This window comes from Prionailurus viverrinus, chromosome B1 (assembly GCF_022837055.1).
Source record: "Prionailurus viverrinus isolate Anna chromosome B1, UM_Priviv_1.0, whole genome shotgun sequence".
NCBI classification, from domain to species: Eukaryota; Metazoa; Chordata; class Mammalia; order Carnivora; family Felidae; genus Prionailurus; species Prionailurus viverrinus.
The window spans coordinates 167,360,293-167,383,929 of record NC_062564.1 but is presented as its reverse complement, the minus strand read 5'-3'; the positions used below and the strand labels follow the sequence as shown (position 1 = coordinate 167,383,929).

Genomic DNA, 23,637 nt, shown 5'->3' with positions numbered 1-23,637 from the left:
CATTCTGTCGACAGCTTCTTTTGCTATGCAGAAACTTTGTAGTTTGATGTAGTCCCACTTGTTAAGTTTTGCCTTTGTTGTTAGATCCAAAAAAACATTACCAAGACTGATGTTAAAGGGCTTCTCTCCCATGTTTTCTTCTAGGGTCATTATGGTTTTGGGTGTTCTGTACAAGTCTTTAATCCATTTTGAGTTGAAGCTCCCTGCTTTCTAAATGTATCCCACAGTATGGTCAGAAGAAAAAGAAGGAGGATTAGTCTAATCCATTGTCACCACTGGAAAAAAGTCAACTTAAACATTTTGCCAAAAATATACGAGTGAGTGTGTCTAAAACCTCCAGGAAATAGGGGCGCTTGGGGTGGCTCAGTCGGTTAAGTGTCTGACTTCGGCTCAGGTCATGATCTCACAGTTCGTGGGTTCAAGCCCCGCTTCGGGCTCTGTGCTGACAGCTCAGAGCCTGGAGCCTGTTTCAGATTCTGTGTCTTCCCTCTCTCTCTGCCCCTCCCCTGTTCACGCTCTGTCTCTGTCTCAAGAGTAAATAAACATTAAAAAAAATTTAGAAAACCTCCAGAAAATAAACATTTCATATGTCTAAAATAAGTATATATTTTTCTATTTTTGATTTTTTTAGTTAGAATAATAAACTTTGCAAAAATAAAAACACAAAAAAGCAAAAGCATTAAAAGTAACTGTAAGCACCAATATTCACAACAAAAAATCCACAACATTGAAAAATTTGATATTTGGGGTCCTATCTTATTTGCCTTTCTGATTTGGCTGATAATAAGACATCAAAAGTAACATTAAAAGAACCTCCATTTATATACTATCCTGCTAGTTTTTCAGTGTAGTGCTTGATGAAATTCTGACTCTGATTCCACATAGAGGTCAGGTGCTCATTCTCTCTCTTTCTAATATTTGAGAGCATCTACCGAGACCAAGTGTACAGATATATTGTCTTTATAGCCAACCAGTAATGTTTGGAAGATGTATTCAGGCTAAATAGGTCTCTGTCATCTTTTCAAGTTCCTGTACACTTAAAATTGACCCGTAGAAAGAGGCAGATTAATATTTCAGATCACAATAGAGATACTGCAAGGGAGGGAGGAGGATTATGTTGAAGAGTAGTATTTTTTTCTGTTGTTGTACAATTGTGGCTAAGGCCTGGAGTTAAGAGGGAAAAAAGCACTTAATTCTGCACATTATAATACGAAAGAACTTCAGAGACTTGCCAGTGCTCGGTATCAACCCCATCCCCAAAGCTGGGGATCATTACCCCTCTGCCACCTTTCATTTTCAGGTGTCCAAGTCAATTTATGAAAAGGCCCATGAGGGGTACCTGGGTGGCTCAGTCGGCTAAGCGTCTCACTTCAGCTCAGGTTATGATCTTGATCTCACAGTTCCTGAGTTCCAGCCCCAGGGCTCTCTGCTGTCAGGGTAGAGCCCACTTTGGATCCTCTCTATGACCCTCCCCCAAGTGCATGTGGGTGAGAGTGCGTGCTCTTTCTCTCTCAAAAGTAAATAAACATCAAAAATTTTAAAAAGTACTGTGAGGTCAAACAAGTGATTCTGGTGGCAGACAAAGCAAATTTCTTAAAGGATAGAAGTAGCATATCTGCTTCCTGAAGGAAAGGTAGAGAGGTCCCAACGAATTGGCTAACGTTTATAATTGTCCGCATTAAAGGAAAACTTTGTTTTTGTGTTTATTCCAATGAAAAACCTCCACATTTGGCATCCCTCCCCATGGGTTATCAGAGAAAGAAGTCAGGGAAGGGTGACATGGTGGAGGGTAACCAGACAAAGAAAGGATAAGGGCATTTCCTCTAATTCTCACTTCCTGGGCCATAAGGAAGGTGGATGAAAAGTATTTCAACAAAAATTTCTGCAACTGAGCACTATAGTTAGCAGTAGAACTGGAAGAGTTAATACTAAAATATTTATGCTTAATCAATAATTATCTATGATGTGTCTAGCCCACCAGTTTGTAACCCAACTTAACAATTTCCCTCTTACACTCATCTCATTAAAAATAAATAAATAGACAGTGGTCTACAAAACTGTCCAGATTTTACTTATCAAACTCCAAGCAGGTCCTTGAATCCTAGAAAATGGTCCTCAGTAATATAATTATTTTTATTTAACTAATTGTTTACCACACTGTAGCTAGGTACAAGCTATGAAAAGAATATGAAATACAAAGTGTTAATATAAACACTCAAGCAGGGGTAGTGTATTGATATAAACAAGTATCTTTAATTCTCCAAGTATTGGGATAGACTAAATAGGCAGACACATAATTCTACAACACGAAAATTGCTTGTTTATTTTAACTTCCCCCCATATAACGGGAACATTCTATGAAGTAAAAATACTATTTAATGAAAAACTCACCATGTCTGTATCTGAGACAGGGCCAAAACTGGTCACGTAGATGTTAGTGAAGACTTCAGTAATACTGTCTGGCATGAGAAAAAGAGATTAAACATAGATAATACATAATGAGAGCCACGGAAAGAGAAGGGGTCAAGTACATGGAATGATTAGAAGGCTGTGTGATACTTAGGAATATTGGCCTTTACTTTCTTTTCAACCTTCACAAACAACAAACATTTCTACATTGCTCAATTATTTTATAGGTTCTCACAATCATAAATGCTAAACGCGTAGAAGTATTATGACATTCTTACTTGGAAACTACACTGGATTTAGAGCATTTCGTTTTAAACATAGTTCTGAGAATTAGTAAAGTCTTAGAATCTATCTTCGATTAACTAGTTTACAATAAATTTACTATCAGTGTTAAAAACAAAGTATGGTTCGTATGGTTACTGTTTGATATAGTCCTAAATTTTATTTTTAAAGTAAATATTTCGGATGGTATTTCATGATGGTACAGGTTTAGTTTGTAGATTGTAAACTAGTATATCTTCTCAATAAAGCATAAAAATGGATTATTAATCATTAGAAGTAGTTCAAATTAATATAAAAAGCATAATTATTCAGTGCCTTAAAAATAAAAGCAAATAACACATTAATCACAATGGATTACTTCCAAACAAACTTGCCTTTACATGTCCTTAGGAATGTATGAAATGCTAAGATTGAATTGAATTAGATTCAAAAGTTATGCAACTTATTAACTATAACACATTTAACTAGATTGTTCTTTTAACCAGGTGATTTAGATCTTTGGCTTTAAATAAGCCAAATGGTGATGGGGGAAAGGCTCAAAGAAAAGATTTCAAAAGAAAAATTCTTCCAAGGTACTTATATTAAAAAAAAAACAACAATAATAAATCCCTAATTTTTATTATCATGAATTGAGTGTCTCCTCTCCTGTCAAATCTGTAATTCCACGCAAACAATATCACAGACTATTTTTAATATTATGCTGGACACTAAGTCACCACCATGAAAGAGAGAGTAAACAAAGTTTGGGGTATTGTTTCTACTGAGGCAAAAATTAATAGTAAAAAGGATTTTGAAGTAACAGAGGAGGCTTTGAATGTTTATGCTTCAAAAGGCTTGAAAGATAATAACCTGCATGACAGACCTACGAGGTAGTATCTCTGTTGTCATCTCACTATACATGTACTCTGATGTGCATGCATAAAGGTAAGGAAATGTGCCCAGTGACCACACATGGTAGAGGGAAAACAGCCAGGTTTTAGAACCCAAGCAATCAGGCTCCTAAGCCGTCAGGGTAAAAACCAAAGCACTAACCACAGTCAATAATACATTTGAAACTAAAAATGTTTTCTCATTAGCTTTCTGTTCGCTGTAATACTCTGCACCAAAAACATGTAGTGTTCTAAATAAAGGCATTTATTCAGCTTTATTATTTTTCTATCCTAGTTGACTCCCAAAACTGTTTTCATGAAATTTTACCATAAAACTCACATGAGACACAAATATATTTATAAAGTTAATTCTCAGCCGCCAGATACCCCAAAGACCTGAACAGGGTCAAGTTCATGGGCATGCAGCTCCTACAGTGTCATACAGCCCTGTGCTCAGAAAAACCCACTTGGGTTTAATGTCCTGTTTTTGCTCTCCTGAAATTTCTTACTCATCTTTTGAATAAAGGGCCCTTCATTTTCATCTTGGACTAGGCCTCACAAATTACGTAGCTGGTCCTAGACATGAATTATATGTGCTATTAGAAAGAACTTACGGAAATGAGACTCAGGTTTCTTTGCTTTTTCCTCTTATTCATACCGAATCAATACTGTCACATTTATTCAATAAGCAATTGAATACAACTTTAGTCACTATAGATATCGATTTAAAATGTTCCAGAGAAGAAAAACGTAAATGCTGAGGTAGTCTTCAGCCAAATAGAGGCAAATGAAATTACTCTCCTTAGTCTGGAGTAGTCAAGTTAGAGAAGAGAGATGACAAAATGTGTGAATATATTCATGCTAAGGATATGAGGAATATCCCCTATATGCCAAATGGCAAGGAAAGAGTACAGAAGAGTGTTATCAGTACCTCGTGGCTGCAGGAAAAGTGCCAGCTAAGAATCCAAAGAGAGAAAAATAAGATTACCCTCAAAGCTCTAAGCAGTAAGAGCAACACCTAAAGACACAGATATGCAAAATTACCTTAAATAAATGATTTCATGGTTTATTAACTTCATAAGCAGAGTTAAAGAACGTATGCATTGCAGGGAATATTCTCCTGCTACGGAAGTTCAAAAGAAGGAATATCAGCAAGGCAAACACGGACCATGAATACCCAAGAGCTGTCTGAGATCGAGAACGTGATTCTTGGTTGTGGGAAAAGAGCTGTAAACGACAAACGTGAAACAGTAAAACATTTTGCTGTGATGACTACAGATATCTAATACATCTAACACAGCTTTCTAAGGTTCTACATTCAAAATGCTGTTGTTGATTATAATTTGCCTTTCCATAAGAGAAGAGAAGGGAAGGGAAGGAAGGGGAGGGGAGAGGAGGAGCGAAGAAATGAGATTTTGTGAGTATAAGTTAGTTTGGTATCTTGTGACACTAATATGTCAAAGTCCATAGTATCTTCTGGTTAATTTTTGTTTCCCCATATGGATTTAGAACAGGGTTGAATTGTGTGGTTAATACCTGCTATAATATTCTGATTCACGTGGACAGATGTCTACTAGAGTAAACAAATGAACTGAAAATCTGGTGGCAACCCCTGTCTCTTCAGTTTAAGGACTATGAAGACCTTCTCAAGTCCTGATCAAATTGAGTGGACCCACCTTGACTCTCCTGACTCACTGCTTTCACATTGACTATTATCTCTTTCTCTTCCCTTCTTATCTGCCTCTAAGTCTCTATTTAAATGTTCTCTCCTCCGAGAGAGGTCCACTCTGCCCCCTGTATAATGAAAGTCTACTTCCCTCATTTTTTCCCTCTTACACTTCGTTTTTTCATAAGATATTTTAGAATTTGTCATTATTTTTATTCCTTAATTTTTGTATTCATTTTTTAGGGTTTTTGTTTGTTTGTTTGTTTGGTTGGTTTATCTCCCCAACCCAATTCAGATTCACAAAAAGACAAGGACTATGTCATTTCTGCCCACTGTTCTATCACCAGTGCTTAGCACAATGCCTGCCACATATTAGGTGCTTTATGTTTGAATTAACAAATAATTTCTAATTATAGTTCATGTAGATTATACACCTTTCTCCCAAATATCTCATCAACATTACAAATGGCCATGAATAGCTAAATGGGCACTGTCATTAGTGAAGACAGAGCCCAAACTATCCACTGACAGAGGGAGGTTGAAAGCATATGAAATTGCATCCCAGTGAAGAAAATTTAAATCTAGGAAAAGGGAAGAATAGACCTAGAGAAAGCACTATTTTAGTGGAAACAAAGACTTAACTGCTGATCAGTAAGCGACTTTTAACAGAAATGTATACCATGAGTTACCTCAAAATAATTATTTATAAGCTAAATTCTTGGCTTTAGAAATGCCAACAGAATAATATGCCAAAGAGGATCTTCTATATAGATTTTTCCAAAGGCAAAACAACACGAGGTTAATATTAGGTACTTGAGGAGAAATAATGAATGCACGCAGTAAACGTTAACAAAGGTGTGATCCTTAGGAACAATCATCAAATTCAGGATTTGAAAGGCACCTATCACTGGGGAGAGAAAAGGGAATAATCTGCACAAGGTTACAGGGGGGGTTTTCTAATATATTCTGTTGTTTTCCTTCTTTTAAAATTCATCTTAATTTTGGCAAATTCTAAGGTTTGATGAAGCTTGACATGAAATAAATGATACTATTCTCTATACTCTACTGAATGTTTGAAATACTTCATAAAAAATAGCAAAAATGGCCCTGAAGGCTATCCAAAATGAACATATCAATAGTTTTAAGAAGGGCTTAAATTCATTGATAAAATTGTTCTTCATTGAGTAATGCAGCATACAATAAAAACCAAACTCACTTTTTTAAAATCCTTTGCAAATAGCTAAGTTTGGTTCCTGAAGACAGTTAACATGTGTAGGAATGTGGGGTATCAGTTGTAAAGAAAGACAGATGTTGTATCAAAAGAGATACAACGTGCCACAAAGATGAGAATATTCTCTCTACATATATGGCAGCAGGGAATTCACTGAAGGACTCTGGGAGAATGTTAGTTGCAAGGTTATTATACTGGAAATGTTATGTTACATTTTTAATGTGGTTCTCCTGAATCAATGGAGATTGAAGACAATGTATCCAGTTTGGGAGATGTTGCAGTAGCTAAAGAAAGAAAAAACAAAACAAAGCAAAACAAAACATGACATTGAGAAAAGGAAAGTGTAGAAGAAATCAAGAGAATAAAGTTTGGGTTTTGTAAAGTAGTACTGTTTTTTTTTTGTTGTTTTTTAATCTTTATTTTTGAGAGAGTGCAATCAGGGGAGGGGCAGAGAGAGGGGGACAGAGGATCTGAAGCAGGCTCTGTGCTGACAGCATTGAGCCTGATGTGGGGCTAGAACTCAAGAACCGTAAGACCATGACCTGAGCAGAAATCACATGCTCACCGACTAAGCCACCCAGGTGCCCCAGTAGTATTGTTAAAAGATGCTGAAATAGGACCTTTTGTTTGGTACAAAGGACCTGTAGAACCTGAAAATGAGCAGTTGCCATAGAATTGTAGGGCATAAAACAAATGAGAGAGGACTGGAAATCATTACATCCTCAATGAGGTCCCTCTTACCATCCTATTTTAAAGTGCAAGTGCTCCACAATGTTTCTCCCTGGCTTTCCGTGTTCACCAACTTATGTTCACTGTTTACTGTCTATATCCATTAATAGGGTAGACACAAGCTAAATATGGCTATCTAAATTTAATTTCAATTAGTTAAAATATTTGGTTCCTCAGTTATACTTGCTACATTTCATCCACATGTAACTATTGCTACCACATTGCACAGCCCAGATGAACATTTCTATTGTTGCAGGAAGTTCTATCAGATAATACTGGTTTACATCCTCCCACTAGAAGCTAAACTCCATGAAGACAGGGACTTCTGCCTGTTTAGAAAAGTAAAGCCCTAGTACAGAACAACCCCTGGCATAGTGCATTTTCTTAATAAATTTTTCTCAAATAAATTAATACATGAATTATCATTCTTAGTTCAGAGTCATTTAAAGCAGACATTGCATCTGCTATCATAATGCAATAGCCTATTGAGGAGAGATACTATGCAAAATCAAATAAATATACAATTACTGACATGATAATATGCTATAAGAGCATATAAGACTCCTGGAAATACCCAATTCACCTGGTGTCTGAAAATCCATGATTTTTTGATCATGCTTAACCTTAGAACATTTTTAACATCATAAAGAAGCCTTGCACACATCCCCTATCCTACTTCCTCCAGGCTCTCAAAACTAATAATTCAGTTTCAGTTTCTATGGATTTGCCTATTCTGGACATATCATATGAACAGAATCCCTTCTCTTCCTATTCCTAGTTCATAGAAAGGTTTTGTTTTTTTTTTTAAACTGAAGAAACGGTGTTGTGCCAAATACTTTTTACGGAATATGCAGATAAATTATTTGCCCTTTTTATTCTATTAATATGGCATATTACACCAATTTATTCTTATGTATTAAAGCAAATTTACATTCCTGGAATAAGTTTCACTTGGTTTGGGTGCCTAATTTTTTATATGTTGCTGGATTTAATTTGCTACTATTTTGTTGAGCATTTCAATGTCTATGTTCATAATGGATACTGGTCTGTAGTTTTCTTTTCATGTAATGCCTTTGTCTTATTTTAGTATCAGAGTAATACTGGAGTAAAAGAATGAGCTGGTAAGTATTCTCTTATTTTTAAAGGAGAATTTATGGAGTATTGGTGTTAATGTTCCCATAAATGTTTAGCAAGATTCATCAGTGAAGCCATATAAACTTGTAATTTGCTAAGACAGAAGCTGTATATTATTATTAGTATTATTATTATTAATTCTATCTCTTTCTTTATTTAGGTCTATTCAGATTTTCAATTTTTTTGAGTGAGTGTTGGTAGTTTGAATCTTTCTAGGAATTTGTCCAATTCATCTAGGTTATTTAATTTCATGTCCTATAAATGCAATACAAATATATCCCCCTAGAGTATTTTTGTAAGATCATTGAAGCATTATTTACAACAGCCAAGATATGAAAGCAACCCAAGTGCCCAATGACTGATGAATGGAGAAAGAAGATGTGGTGTATATAAAGAATGGAATATTACTCATCCGTAAAAAAGAAAGATCTTGCCATTTGCAACAACATGGATGGGCCTAGAGGGTATTACACTAAGTGAAATAGGTCAGAGAGGAAAAAAACAAATTCCACACGATTTAATTTATATGTGGAATCTAAAAACAAAATGAACAAACGGAGAAAACAAACAGACTTTCAAATACAGAGAACAAACTGGTAGTTTTCTGGGGGAACGGTGGGTGGAAGGATAAGCAATATAGAAAAAGGAGATTAAGAGGCACCAAAAAAAAAAAAAATCCCACAACAATAAGAACAAAACACTCCTCCTAAAAGAAAATGATTAGCCAGGAAGGAGAATCCAGAGAAGCAATGGAATCAAAAGTAGAGAAGAATATGGTGTCTGAAAGACTAGAGATAGGAGTGTTAGGCAATTTACACTCCTATGAAGAAGGGAGTGATAAACAGTCACTGTTGGTGAAAGACGAAGCAATCTGAGGTCTAGAATTTTCACTGCATTTGGAGACATGGGGGCCATTCATGGAGGAAAGAATATGCACAGAGGCCAACATGGAGTAGGAGAAGTGGGAGAGAAGAAGAAAAAGCTGGAGTGATTTTAAACAACTGTTAAGACGTTTGACTGTAAAGGGGAAGAGAACTCTAGCAACAGAGGAAGGTGCAGGGGGAAGACACAGTTCTTTGTTTGCTTGTTTAAGGTGGAAGATGTTTGAGCAGATGGCAATACAGATGGAGGGACTGAGGTAGAGAGAAAAGATCAGTGATAGAGGAACATTTCTGAGTAAGCAGGCAGTGCATGCATTAAAAGAGACTGACAACGCATACACAGAAAGAAGGAGGAGGAGGGAATATCCTTGATTACATTGGGAGTGAACAGAGTGTGGAAATAAATGGAAGTAGGTTTTTAGGTCTGGTGGCAGGAGGGTAAAGTAAGTTACTGGAGAAAAGAGAAATGTTATGTGCAGAATATCTGTACCTCATTCTCAGTATAATAGATAAAGATTCCAGCAAAAAGTTTGATATTTCAGCAATTATAGTAACAACATTTAAAACAGTACCTATGCATTGAAGACCACAGTGATGTCTGCTGCCAGTTCTTTGTCCATACTCCCTTGACAATGACAATTCTCCTAAGAGCTAAGGTATTCTGACGCAAGCACCTTTGATTCTCTGCCTCACGGCTCTCCCTGGCTGTGCAGGCCAGACTGGAATTGCAGGGAAGTTGGGAACAACCATCAATCACTGATTGATGGGAGTGGGAGGACATAGAATGCAGCTTTCACTCCTCCTCACTGGAGACAACTCTCAGTCCTGTTCCACACCATTTCCTAGAAAACTCAGCGGGCGAGAGGGAATTAAACCCCAGTTGCCCTCAGCAGTAACCTGCTCGGTAGCATACCCTGTTTGGGGTCCTTTCTCTTCCCTGTGTTGCTTAGCTGTCTCCTCTTCTAGTACCTCCTGATACTAATTCCAAAGTTAATGCTTATCTGAGAGTCTGCTTCTGAGAGAAACCAAAGCTAAATGCAAAATTATTCAGTTATTCTAAGAAGAAAAAAGTGATAATAATGAAAGACATGGGAAAGACATTAATTGTATTCACTGGAGCTAACCATCCAAACAATAAGCTATACTGTCTTTACGTCTGTAGTTTGGATATTAACAGTGATATTAATAAGGACACGAACTTACAATACTGGCAGAAAAATCAAACTGTGGATGAAATTAGATCATACTAATAATTTTGCTTACCATGCATCATAAATAGAATGTCACGCATATATTTTAAAACAAGTTAGTCACTGCTGTGTTTTACTTTAACTCTCTCAGCAACAACAAAGACACTTTGCTTCCTGGGATGATTCCCATCACACCTACATGTGCCATTTGTCATCATTCAATTTGCTTAAAGTCAACAAATACTAAGTGACTTGGGTATAAGGCATTTAGTGTTCTCTATTAAAAGCTGTAAACTTTGCATTTGATAATACAATATGCTGCCATTCTACCACAAAGGAACTTTTGCACCTTGTCCAACAGCTTCCTCCCAGTAGACACTCAATACATGTTTTTTAAAAAGGAATGATGGGGATGGGGCGCCTGGGTGGCGCAGTCGGTTAAGCGTCCGACTTCAGCCAGGTCACGATCTCTCGGTCAGGCTCTGGGCTGATGGCTCAGAGCCTGGAGCCTGTTTCCGATTCTGTGTCTCCCTCTCTCTCTGCCCCTCCCCCGTTCATGCTCTGTCTCTCTCTGTCCCAAAAATAAATAAACGTTGAAAAAATAAAAATAAAAAGGAATGATGACCCGTACATGCGGTGCCTGGGTGGCTCACTCGGTTAAGCCTCCAACTCTTGGTTTTGGCTCAGGTCATGATCTCATGGTTTTTTGGGTTCAAGCCCTGCATCAGGCTCTACAATGAAAACAAGGAACCTGTTTGGGATTCTCTCTCTCTCTCTCTCTCTCTCTCCCTCTCTCTGTACCTCCCCTGCTCGCTTGTTCTCTCTCTCAAAATAAAGACATAAACATTAAAAAAAAGTGGGGCACCTAGGTGGCTCAGTTGGTTAAGTATCTGACTTCAACTCAGGTCATGATCTCATAGCTCATGAGTTTGAGCCCCATGTCGGGCTCTGTGCTGACAGCTCAGAGTCTGGGGCCTGCTTTGGATTCCGTGTTTCCCTCTCTCTCTGCCCCTTCCCCACTCATGCTCTATCTCTCTCTCTCTCTCAAAAATAAATAAACATTAACAAAATTAATAAAAAATTTTTAAAAAAGGAATGATGGCCAGTACAGTGCTGCATTTAAATGGTCAGCAAAAATGCCTTTAAAAGGAGGACGATTAAGAACAATAATAAAACCAGTATGTACTGTTTCAATACAATCATTTTTCACTATAGCTTTACATTTTGGTCTTTGATTCTTTGTGAGGATTTGGAAATTTTAAATTATCAACATATATTAAATATATAAAATTTCCTCTCAGTGTTAAGATCTCTGGTGCTTTTTAACTGTTGCTTCTTTATATATTCTGTTTGTTTTTATACTTTATTTACTGTGATCTTTTCCTACTAATGAAAATGCATTAGTTTAATAGGTAATTTCTAAATTACCTATTTAAGAATCCTGAACAAGAAGCAAGATGACTATATGCTTATGAAGAGGACACAAGAAGTCCTTAAGAAATAAACTAAATACATCCAATCATGACAGTCACTGATTATGGGTTACAAATGAACCTGAATTAAGATCCCTGTAGGTACAGTCTGTCCCCAACAGAGTTTGGGACTCTTCTGGCCAGGTAGAACATTTGTAGTGCCTTCTCCCTCTTTGAAATGTCTTTTCTTTAATACTTAATGATCCCGCTTACTCTGGCGAGGAAGCTGAAGCCACACCTCTCTCCCCAAAGCACTACTAAAAGAAATCACATAGGAAAGGGAAGGAGACACTGAAGACACCTGATTCCCATCAGTTTAGTGGTGCCATTTGGTCCAACTAACAAACAGCTACTAAGGGTTTACTAACTACAGTTCAGAGACATCCACAGCCTGACAGACAAGGAGAGAATGTTTCCGAAGGGAAGTTGTATATGGCACCAGAAGCAATTTACATTCCTCAAGGTAATGTTTCATCAAGCAATTGCTACATTCTCAGCCTGGGACCCTGACAAGCAAAAGACAGAAGATGTGCTCCAAAATATCACTGCTACTACTGCCACTTATTCCCTTGTGAAAAAAATCTAGTGACCCCCATTCTTTCAGATTGTAAAAGATGACATACACAGCACATGGGATGTCCATGTTCCAGGGGCACCTGGGTGGCTCAGTCGGTTAAGCATCAGACTCTTGATTTTGGCTCAGCTCATGATCTCAGGGTTGTGGGATTGAATCCCATTCCAGGCTCCCTGCTGACCACAGAGTCTGCTTGGGTTCATTCTCTCTCTCTCTCTCTCTCTCTCTCTCTCTCTCTCTCTCTCTCTTTCTCTCTCTCCTTCTGCCCCTCTCTCTCCCAGCTCTCTGTAAAATAAAAAAATGAAATAAAATAAAGAGTCCATAAAATAAAGAGTCTGGGCACAGGATGTTACAAATCTAGTATTCCTGAGTTAGTAACCTGGAGCTTTTTAGTTGTTTTCTAAGTACTGATAGAAACGAGATTAACAACTAAGCTGTGAGAATTTAAAAATAAAAACTGTGCTCATATAAATTTATACTTTGCTCCCCAAATACACATTAATAAGGATTCTCATATCCAATATACAATAAGGATAAACTTTTATCTTTTTAAGAGTGAATTATTTTATAAGCCAAAATGAATTGAAAATTCTAAATGCACTAAGAAATATAATTCATATATATTACTAACATCATGGAATTGAAAAAATCTTACTATATTCATTTTCTTTATTATAAAATGGTACATAAGTTAAAGCATGCTGACAGGTTTTTTTTATGATCTTTTCACCATCCCCGTAGAATACTGCTGTCAACAGCAAAATAACATTCACCTTGAAAAATAACTTTTCTGTTCTTTCTTCACTATTTTGTAAAAGGGAAGCATTTAAATGTAATACAAGTATAACTGTTGAAAAATACAATCCGAACAATTTCAAAAGCTTATATTGAACATGGCTTTCAAATATTCAAAATTCTGCCTCCTCTATTTCCAGTCTTGGTGAAAGGTACCATGCCAATCGTCACTCTCTTAGACTCAGTCTGACCTTCTTACACATATTCTACATCTTCATCATTCGCCAGCCTCTGACAGTTACATTTCCTACAGATTTCTTGAATTTTCCTTTCATCCACATCTCACTGGCAATGACCTCTGGAATGGCCTCTTGGGCATTTTGCCAACTCCTATCAACCCTCCATGATACTGGTAGAGTATTCTCGCCCAAGTAGAAATTGTGATGTTTCTTCTCTGACCATCTGATCAATCTTTTTCTCAATGACTCTCCTTTACCTAAGGGTCAAGTTTGAAGATTATAGCATGGCACAAAAGACCATTCATGATCTGTCTTTGTCCACATTTCCATTCTCACCCATTGCTGTTCTATAATGAGTACCTTAACCATACAACACTCCATGTCATTCTCCTTCATTTCTTTTCTTTGTTTTTTTTTTACACTTGCAATTTCCTCTATATAAAATGTCCTCTCAATTAATGCTTGTTCTTAAAAATTGAGCTCAGATAACAGTTCAAGTGAAGCTGCCCTTACCATCCCTGGGGTATTTAATTAGTCTTTCTCTTGGTTCCAGGAGTTTTTACTCCTTCAAATGAAGTAATCAAATCACCTTGCAACTTTTAATGCATGAGAAGTTATCAGATCATCCTGTGTTACATACTCTAATTCACCACTCTACAACTCCCAGAACTTTGTTTTATAGGAGTACCATAGAGTGTCATAGATAATCATAGAATGATATAAAGCAACATCCTAACAACAGTCATTTAAGTCATTTATCATTCACTGTTTTCTATCATGCAATTTACATTTTCTTTAGAGATATGGCTTAAGTAGGAAATTCATTTTGATCTTCCTGTTCAACTCTAAGTGGATAGCAGATTATGATCAAGGATAAGGCCAATACTAATCCTGACACACTTAAATATGAAATAAATCAAGTAATATCTTATAACTTAGATAACTTTTTTCTGAAATAAATTACACATAGGAAGGAGTATTATGATGATGCTAAAATTGCTGAATTACATTAATCATATTTGGAAAAAATTTTAAGGCAAACTTTTGGATTTAGATGCTAAAAACAGTTCATTTTCTTCTTTTCTTTTCAAGTAGAATGCAGTTCTCACATTCAAAAATCCAACATTTTCCATCTACAACATTCCAGAGTTAAATGCATGGGGAGCCTTGTTGGCAATATTACAAACCCTTGCTATCTTTACCTGAATCTCCTGGATCAGCCTCAAAAGAAACTGTACTTATAACATAGAGCTTATTGATATTCTAATTTGATGATAGTATCACTTTTCTTCTTAAAACTAAATTTGGCTTAAAGTAGAATGGAAGGAAAAAGAAATCTTTTGAAGTAATTAACTTTATCACCCATTACTGGATGCTATTTCCTGATGGCATGTGCATTGAAAAATATTATGATTACTCTACATTTAACCTATAATTAGAAACTTTTAGAAACTTACATAGCAACTCTTAAATACTTGTCCTATCTGTTGAATTCTCATTGTGTGATAATAAAAGGAACTTACTGTCTATTAAGCATTTACTGTATGCCTGGACTAGGTTAAATTTTTATATATAGTTGATTAAAATTTATTTTCAGGATCACCCTATGAACTATACATAATTATATTCAATTTATTCTTCATCTAAATTCAATAGCTAATAAGACACAGAGCTGCACTAAAACATTTTTCTCTAGCTTAAATCTTATGCTCATAACTACTCAATAGTAAAATGTCATTCAAAAATTCAAAGATTTTTCCTTTAGTTTCAGACTGTTTGGTATCATGAGTAGTGCCAGTATAATCAAACCATATACATTTACTACACATCTGTCAAACATGAGCCTCAGGGTAATACATATATAGAAAGATACAATAATATAGAAATAACAGTGAAGAAACCTGCCATACAGTTCAGTAATCAGTGCTAGTTGTATGCAAAACATAATGTCATTTAAAGTTCAATATGAAAAGTTTATATGGATATGCATGGGACACACACATAAGTTTTTCATCTTATCGTATATATCATATATGTATCTTATCATGTATATACACAATACATGCTATATGCGTGTGTTATATAATGGTATATATAACATATACATGTTGGTGTATATATAATTATATACATATATATACATATATATATATTAACATGTGTTATATGTACCTTTGTGTGTACACATACCAATATATAACTTTTGGTGCTGAACTGCCCCCATATTGAAATCAAAACACATATCATTCTAGCTTAAATCTGGAACTTCTGAAAACAGCTATATGTAGCAAGCCACAGAGAAATGGATACATGAATTTTCTTTCTTGCCTTGTTTCTTTCTTCCTATTTTTCTTCCTTCAAAATAAAACATAATTGAGTGCCTGTTACACTATTCTCTTAGATAAAAGACAAAGAACATATTATGTGGCCACTGTGACCTTGGAGGGAAAAGAATCAAATAAACAGATTATTGTCCATGAAGTGTGCACAAACGGTAAAGATGGTCAAACATGCTACGGTGCGGCGTGAGGATGTGGGAAACGTGATGGTGAGGAGACAGGATGCAGTGCAGTCAGAGCTGGGGAGTCAGAGGAGGCTTCTTAAGCTATCCTTTTTCATCTTTTAATTTTTTTAATGCTTATTTTTGAGAGGGGGGGGCTGGGGAGGGGCAGAGGGAGAGGGAGACACAGAATTGGAAGCAGGCTCCAGGCTCTGAGCTGTCACAGAGCCCGATAAAGGGCTCAAACTCTGAATAGTGAGATCATGATCTGAGCTGAAGTCGGATGCTTAACCGACTGAGCCACCCAGGCGCCCCAGCCATCCTTCTATCTACAAAGCATGCTTCTTTTTACTCATTTTTTTTTCCTTTGGTCTCAGAGCCTTTCCCTCTATCACTTCACCTCATTTGATTACAGGGCTTCACAGCTGCAAGCTAAGAAGAAAGGGGAGGGGTACCTATTACCTTTACTAAAATATTTATACTTGTGATAGGCCCCTTGGGTGAAATTTTAGGAGACCTGGATTTTTCCTGAGGAAGAAAATATTAGGCAAGTAGATTATGGAATTATAGAATTTGTGCTTCAAAAATGAGTACAAAAACCTGTAGTAGAAGAAGCTCAAATGATTCACTAGATGCAAGAGAGAAATGGGAGGATTTTTAAAAATTAACTATGAAATTAAGGTGATCTAGAACTTTCTGGTGGTCTTTATAACTGTTTTGGATGCTGCACCTAGATGTGGTCAGGAATGCTCATTTTTCATTTAATTCAAGCTCCCAAATTCATCATTCTTTGTGATTCGCAACACTATTTTACTTTGATCTGTCCGAGATCTATCCCTGAATACTAATTACATCTGCGTATTTTTCAGAACAAGCAAAATATTTTTATTTTAGACAACTGCAATGTAGAGATGCCAGAATTTTTTTACAACCAAAAATTTTTAAAGTCAGAATACTTGGGAAGATATACATATATAATAACACGTAAGACTTATGTATGAAAAACTGACATTTTAAAATAGTGATTTATTAGTCTATAGCATACTTTTAGTTTCTCAGCTCTGATCATATGTCTCACATAAAATATTTCAATGTAAATACTCCAGTTGCTTTATACCTTTTGTATTTGCACTTAAATTTTATCCTTTTTCCTTCTGTGCTCTGATACAATGTTATCAACAGGAGATCCCCACCCCACCCTAAAGTCAGACTCCAGCACTAAAAGTATTTGTTATATAAATTTGTCAGTTGGTACATTTGGGGTTTTCCCAGAAAATCATTCTCCCTGTTCCCCCTTACTTATTCCAGTCGTTCCTGGTAGTCTTTTAAACTGCTGTTTCAACTCTCCAGACAGTTTTAAAAGGCAGCTGTGGTACAACCCCAGCTAACAGATCAAAGATATTCACCCCATGTTTGCCTTCACTGAGCTCAGAATGTGGGACTCTCAGCCCTTTGCTGGAAGGGCAGAGAATCACTGACAAATGAGCCTTTGCACCTCATGCAATAAAAACACAGCCGGTTTATTTTCACAGGGACAGTTACAGCTAAATCAAGGTATTTCATTTGTGCCCTGATACGCTTCTTCACCCACAGCTCTCCTGGTCGGAACGGACACTACATCTCTGAACTCTATTTACAACTGTTAAGCTTCAACATTCTGCTTATATTTGTGACTCACTGATTACGATGAAAAAACAGAAATAGTAAGTGAGCTACAGAATTTATTTTTCCTTTGGTCCTCCCAGAAATAATGTTTGCTTCTCCTCTCAGTGTGAAAGTTTTTATGTATCCCATCTGTAAGTATTCACAAGAATATAAATCCAATGCAGAGAGAAAATACATCATTTCCAGAAAATATTGTGGCAGTTCTCTTTAGTTCCTAAGGATGTATCACCACATAAAGAGAAGAGCTAAGGTCCCCTTTTGCCCATGTAGGAGGAAATTTAGATGGACTTTTTTAGGACTTATTTAGTCAGGTAATTTCATCCATTGTCCATTTCCATTGACTGCATAGTACTTGCCTCTGTGTGGCCATAAAAAAATGAGGCCAGATCACTACCAAGGCTCTTAACAAGGGAGACTATTTTCTGCAATCAAGAAGGCTGTGGGCATCCATATTGATTTTGGAGATTGTCTGTAGCAAGTACCTGGATCAGACAACTTGACGGGGGATGAACAGGCAGGGCTGGACCTAGATCAAGCTATAAAGAAATTTTCTCCAAAAGGCCTTGTTATTTTTTCATGCATACTGCTTTCTCTGAGTAACAGAGCTGCCCCCATACATCTCAAGGGTTCAACAATTATTCAGCACCAACTTTGTGCATGTCATTTTCATGGTGCTGTGAAATGCAGCAAAGAAGATGCAAAGAAGCACAGGTGAGTTCACTGTTTTTTTAAGTGTGTAAAACGAGAAGCTACAAATTTTAAGATAATAATAATCATTGTATTTATTGTAACCATTCCAGATGCTTAGGCCAAGACCTTGTAATTATCCTTGACTTTCATTTTCCATACCCACATCCAGCCATGAGGAAATCTGTTGGCTCTGTCATCAAAATATATCCCAAATCCTACCACCTGTCCACCTGTGATCCACCCCATCATTGTCTCTCACCTTGATAACGATAATGCCCTCTTAACCGGTCCCCCAGCTTCTATCTTTGCCCTCATAGAGTCTCCTTTCATCACATCACACTGAGTAGATCTTATAAAACATAAGAAAATGGAATCTTGCCATGTTTCTCCTGGAACTCTGAGATTTATTACCCATTTCACTTAGAGTAAATGCCAAGGCTCATATGATGGCCAACAGAGCCCTAAGTGATGTGAGCCATCCTCCCCATTACATATCTAACTTTGTCTCCTAGTAATTTCCCCCTTTATCACCTTGGCCTCCTTGCTCTAGGCACACTTTCACCTTACAGGCTTTGAACTGACTGCACCCTTCCCCATCCTAAAGTTGCTCTTTTCCCAGCTGTAACCATAGATGACTCCTTTGACCTTCTTGATATCCTCATGGAAATGCCAATATCTCAATGTGGCCCATATTGACTCTGTATAAACTGGAAAATGCTCTCTTACTCCCAGTTTTCTCTCACTATTCATGTCCCTGCTCTACTTTGTATTCGTTTTTAATTTTCTCCATAGTATTCATCCCTTATAGCCAGACTATATATTGTACTTATTTTCTATGTTTGTTTATTTCTGCTCAATTCACAAAGATGTAAGCAGGCGCAGGCATCTGTTTTGCCACTGATGTATGCCAATGGATTAAAACAATTGCTGGTAATAAATACTAGGCACCCAATAAATACTTATTAAATGAATGACTAAATTTATGAAAGAATGAATAAAAATAGCTTTTACTGAATGCATACTCTATGCCAGTGCTCTGCTTAGTATTTTGCATACATTATCTTGCCTCCTCTCATAAAACCCCGTGAGGTAGGTACTATTCCTCCTCTTGGCAAATGCAGAAACTGACATGTAGAAAAGTCTGTTACTTGGGGCACCTGGGTGGCTCAGTTGGTTGGGCATCCAACTTTGCCTCAGGTCATGATCTCGTGGTCTGTGGGTTTGAGCCCTGCATCAGGCTCTGTGCTGTCAGCTCAGAGCCCGGAGCCTGCTTCGGATTCTGTGTCTCCTTCTCTCTCTGCCCCTCCCCACTCTCTCTCTCTCCCTCAAAAATAAGTAAACTTTAAACATTTTTTTAAAAATTAAAGAAAAAAAAAGGTTTGTTACTTGTCCAAGGTTACACAGCAGGTAAGTGGCAGAGCTGGGATTGAAACTCATGCCCAACTCTGAGACTTTGGATGTTAGCACTGTGACATGCTGAAAATAGCAACTGGATTCACTACTCAGCTCTGCATAATCATAAACTCTGTTAGATTAGGAAAGGATTTAAGCTTCGTAGACTGGGAAGCGGAAAGTAATTATCAAGAGATAGGTTATTCCCAGAGTCTAATCCTAATTTACAACAATTTTCAAAACAAGACACTGGCTCACAATGTTTCATAGAAAAAGGCAAGAAAAACACTGGGAACATGAATTATTTTTAATTTGTTATCCTTTTAATTCATTTCCTTATATCTTGATTCTCAGTTTTCTCCTGGGAATTATTCCTAACTTTCTCTAATGCTTGACCTCTGCTCTTGACCTTCAGTGAATCCCATACCTATCTATACCTTCCCTCTTCTTGTGCACATGATCTCATTTCAGATTTGAATCTGCCATCCAGTTTCGCCCCATCCATGCCAGACCTGGCACCACTTGTGTCTTAGATCCCAAAATTCCTTGGAGGAGGAGAGGCCTAACTATAATTATGCACACTAACTCACTTGATACATCCCTTACAGGCAGCCATCAACGGAGCAGATTCTTAATATGTGCATTCTGATAAAAATATCCTGGTCTACTCCCTTCGGAGGCACCCTCCACCCACACCAACACTTCACTTTCTTTCTCATTTGCCTGGTGAGTCATATCAGTGCTGGCAATTTATATTAAATGCTTCAATCCCAATTTCTTGCTTTCTTTTTTTTGCCAGTATTTCCTTAACTTGAATAGTCCTTATAACTGCAATTGTTCACTTCCTACAGTAGAAACAGGGAGGAATGTATGGCAGTCAATAGACTCCTACTATTTTCAATGCTCTAAACAATATTTTTTTTAGGATTAAACATCCATCATGCTTTAAAAATACTTCAACAGATTGTCTTTCTAAATGGTGCCTTAAACAGCAGTTGTCCCTTCCTTCGCAAGCTCAGTGAAGAGATAATACATCCTTTGGGGTCAGGCTATGCTCCATTTTCTCCCCAGTAGACCCTTTAATTGCAAATAACTTTTCTTAAATGGATTCTCAAATTTCTTTTTAAATCAAAGTTATTATTAAATTAAAGAAAATAAGAGATGAATTGTTACATGTACAAAGCATTCACGACAGCACTTCCTGCAGGGTGGCTCATTTAAATATGCAGGATTCCTGATTTTCCCACTGCCAAACATGCCCCCTTGAGCATAAGAACCCTCCAACAATGTTCGGCACAGCACTACCAGAACAAAGGACTATGTTCGGCACAGCACTACCAGAACACCACTGGAAGAAACTACATCACAGTCTAATATGCTACAAGTTTTCTGCCTTGTTTTCATTTCTTTATAATTTTCTGCATCACTTTAAAATATAACTAGGTCAATCAAGAATGGCAGTTCAACAGTAAGACTCATTACGGCTCTTTCTAAATATATGCTTCATCAGCTTATTAGACCACTTGGAACTAAATGTGGTTACACTTTTGTTTACGTCGCTCTTCCATTATTCTCATAATGGCACCGATGCATTGTCTATTCCAAGAGTCATGAGCACTTCTCTCCAGCTTCATTGAAACTGCTCGAATGTAACATCTCTTGCTTCCTGTAAATCTCCAACGTCATCTCCCTGTTCGCTGCTGGCTGGACCACACCTCCCAGTGCTCCAGACCACATCAATCCTCATGAAAGTATACCACTTACTTCCAAATTCACCTTTCAAGCTCCTAAAATCGATTTCCTCGACCACTGTTCTACTATGCTTCTCGCAAAACGTTAACAATTCTGGAGTTCTCTAAAAATCAAAATCTGCTTTCCTTTGCTCAGTTGTAATCTCTTTTCCCAAGACCTCTGATTTCTGATTTTATCTTGTCCAGTCCTTCTCTATGAATCTGCCAAAGCCAGGCAGCTAGTCAATTTTGTGACTTTCTTGAAATCTCCCATTCAAGAATCTGTTTGCTACAGATTCTTTACATGCTTGCCCAGGTACAAAGCATCCTCACAGTTACCTGGGGGATACGACCAAACCCACTGAGCAGAAAGTGGCCACTGCTTTCCAGCTTCCCAAATTTATGAAATCGACCAGCTCCTCTCCTTGATGTTTATCAGGCAGTCACAGGGGGCTGGTGGCAGCTGTATCAGAGTAAGTATGCCTTTGAGGGATCTGGAATCTGCATATCCAAATCACCAAGATTTACGTGAACCCTGGGTCTGCAGAGATTGTCACGGGACAATCAGGGACAAATCTAATGGTTTCTGAATTAGCATATTCTAATTTCCTAGGGAGGCAGGAGGATCAAGACAAAACTGCTGCCCTGCGGTCGTTTGATCTAGTGTTAGACGGAACCCCCATCTCTCATGCCTCACATTTTCATGGACGTTCCCCTCCCAAGTGGGAGTAATATTGAAATACCACTTTTAGCTCCACTTCTGGTGAGGATAGCAGGGTAGAGATGCTGAATCACTATGCTCTATACCTGAAACTAATATAACATGGGTGTCAACTATACCCAAATATGATGATGATGACGATATCCAAAGAAGCATACTGGGTGGGGAAGGAAATAACATTTCCAGCCCCATTCACTACGTGTTCATACCTCCCTGAGAGACAAGTAACTTTTATGGCAAGTGAGGTTGGGAGCAAGAACTGAAGATATCAGCTCTGCCACCTTCTCTGGTTTACCATCTACCTGCCCCGGGACAGCCACATCCTGTGTTCTTTTTTTTCTTCCCATGACAAGCGTACATCAGGCATAAGCCTGTCATCTAGAGACACAGCTGACAGTGTCCCCTTCTGGTTCTACTTTCGGTGGTTCTACACACCTGGAACGGTGACCGGGGTATGTGTGTGCCTCCTCAGGCCCAAATACTCCTTAGGGTGGAGTATTAGGGAGACTGAGGATGACCAACACCTAAGCGATATTCTCCAATCTAGACTTGCCGGTAACAAAACTGATATTTTGTGCTCTTTATGTCTCGGTTTTGAGTTGGGATTTAGGATGGGGGAAAAAAAGAGTCTTCATACTGGCCTTACAAACCCTCAACAGCTGGCCAGGAGCAATTACATGTACTTTTCACCCCAAATGTGAAACTTCACTTAATTAGTGCCTCAGTTTCCTCAATTGTGCATTCAACTAATATTTAATGAACACATAACAAGTGCCAGGCACGGTTTTAGGGTCTGAGCACAAACAATGAACAACCAGACTAAAATGTCTGCATTCACAGAGCTTTCATTCTGTAAAATGGAAATAGCTGTATGACTTATGGTCGGTATGAGGATTAACTGGGTTAGTATATAAGATGCACCTACAGGGGCACCTGGGTGGCTCAGTCAGTCATGCTTCTGACTCTGGATTTTGGCTCAGGTCATGATCTCATGGCTGGTGAGATTGAGCCCCATATTGGTCCCTGCACTGACCCCATGGAGCCTTCTTGGGATTCTTCTTTGATGATGATGATATTCTTTCCTCCAGTTAGGGAAGCAATGCCAACCCTAACTGAGCAATTCTTGCTACTAATGCGTTCTTCTTTCTCTGTGATTATCTCTGAGTTTCAGAGCCCCAGGATGTAATGATGCTTCTCAGGTGAAAATATCTTCTCACTCCTGATTTCTCAACTACACTTGCAAATCCTATGCTTGGCTCCTTAGAGGACACTGTTGATTAATATACCATGCTGGGTCAGGGGAAATATTTTTCTGACTTTGAAAATACAGGACTTTCATTTGGCGTGTGTTTTGTTTTGCAACATTCAAGTAAAACATCCTCTGTATATCATACTTTTAATTGGATTGTGGTGGCAATATTGAAGAAATTATTCTCTCATAGTCTCCTTAGGACAGTAGGGCACTGCTAAATAAACACACAACCATGCAGTCAACGCGGATGTTGACAAACAGAGCTGGCATTTCTTT

The 23,637-nt window shown here is 37.6% G+C and overlaps 1 protein-coding gene across 1 annotated transcript in view; it reads right to left on the bottom strand.

The window, feature by feature from the left end:
• Positions 1-23,637, bottom strand: part of GABRA2 (gamma-aminobutyric acid type A receptor subunit alpha2) — a 121,945-nt gene that overhangs the window by 69,193 nt on the left and 29,115 nt on the right. Inside the window, exon 4 of the mRNA XM_047856131.1 lies at positions 2,392-2,459. Within this exon, the coding sequence (XP_047712087.1) occupies positions 2,392-2,459 (68 nt within the window). The remainder of the gene's footprint in view (positions 1-2,391; positions 2,460-23,637) is intronic.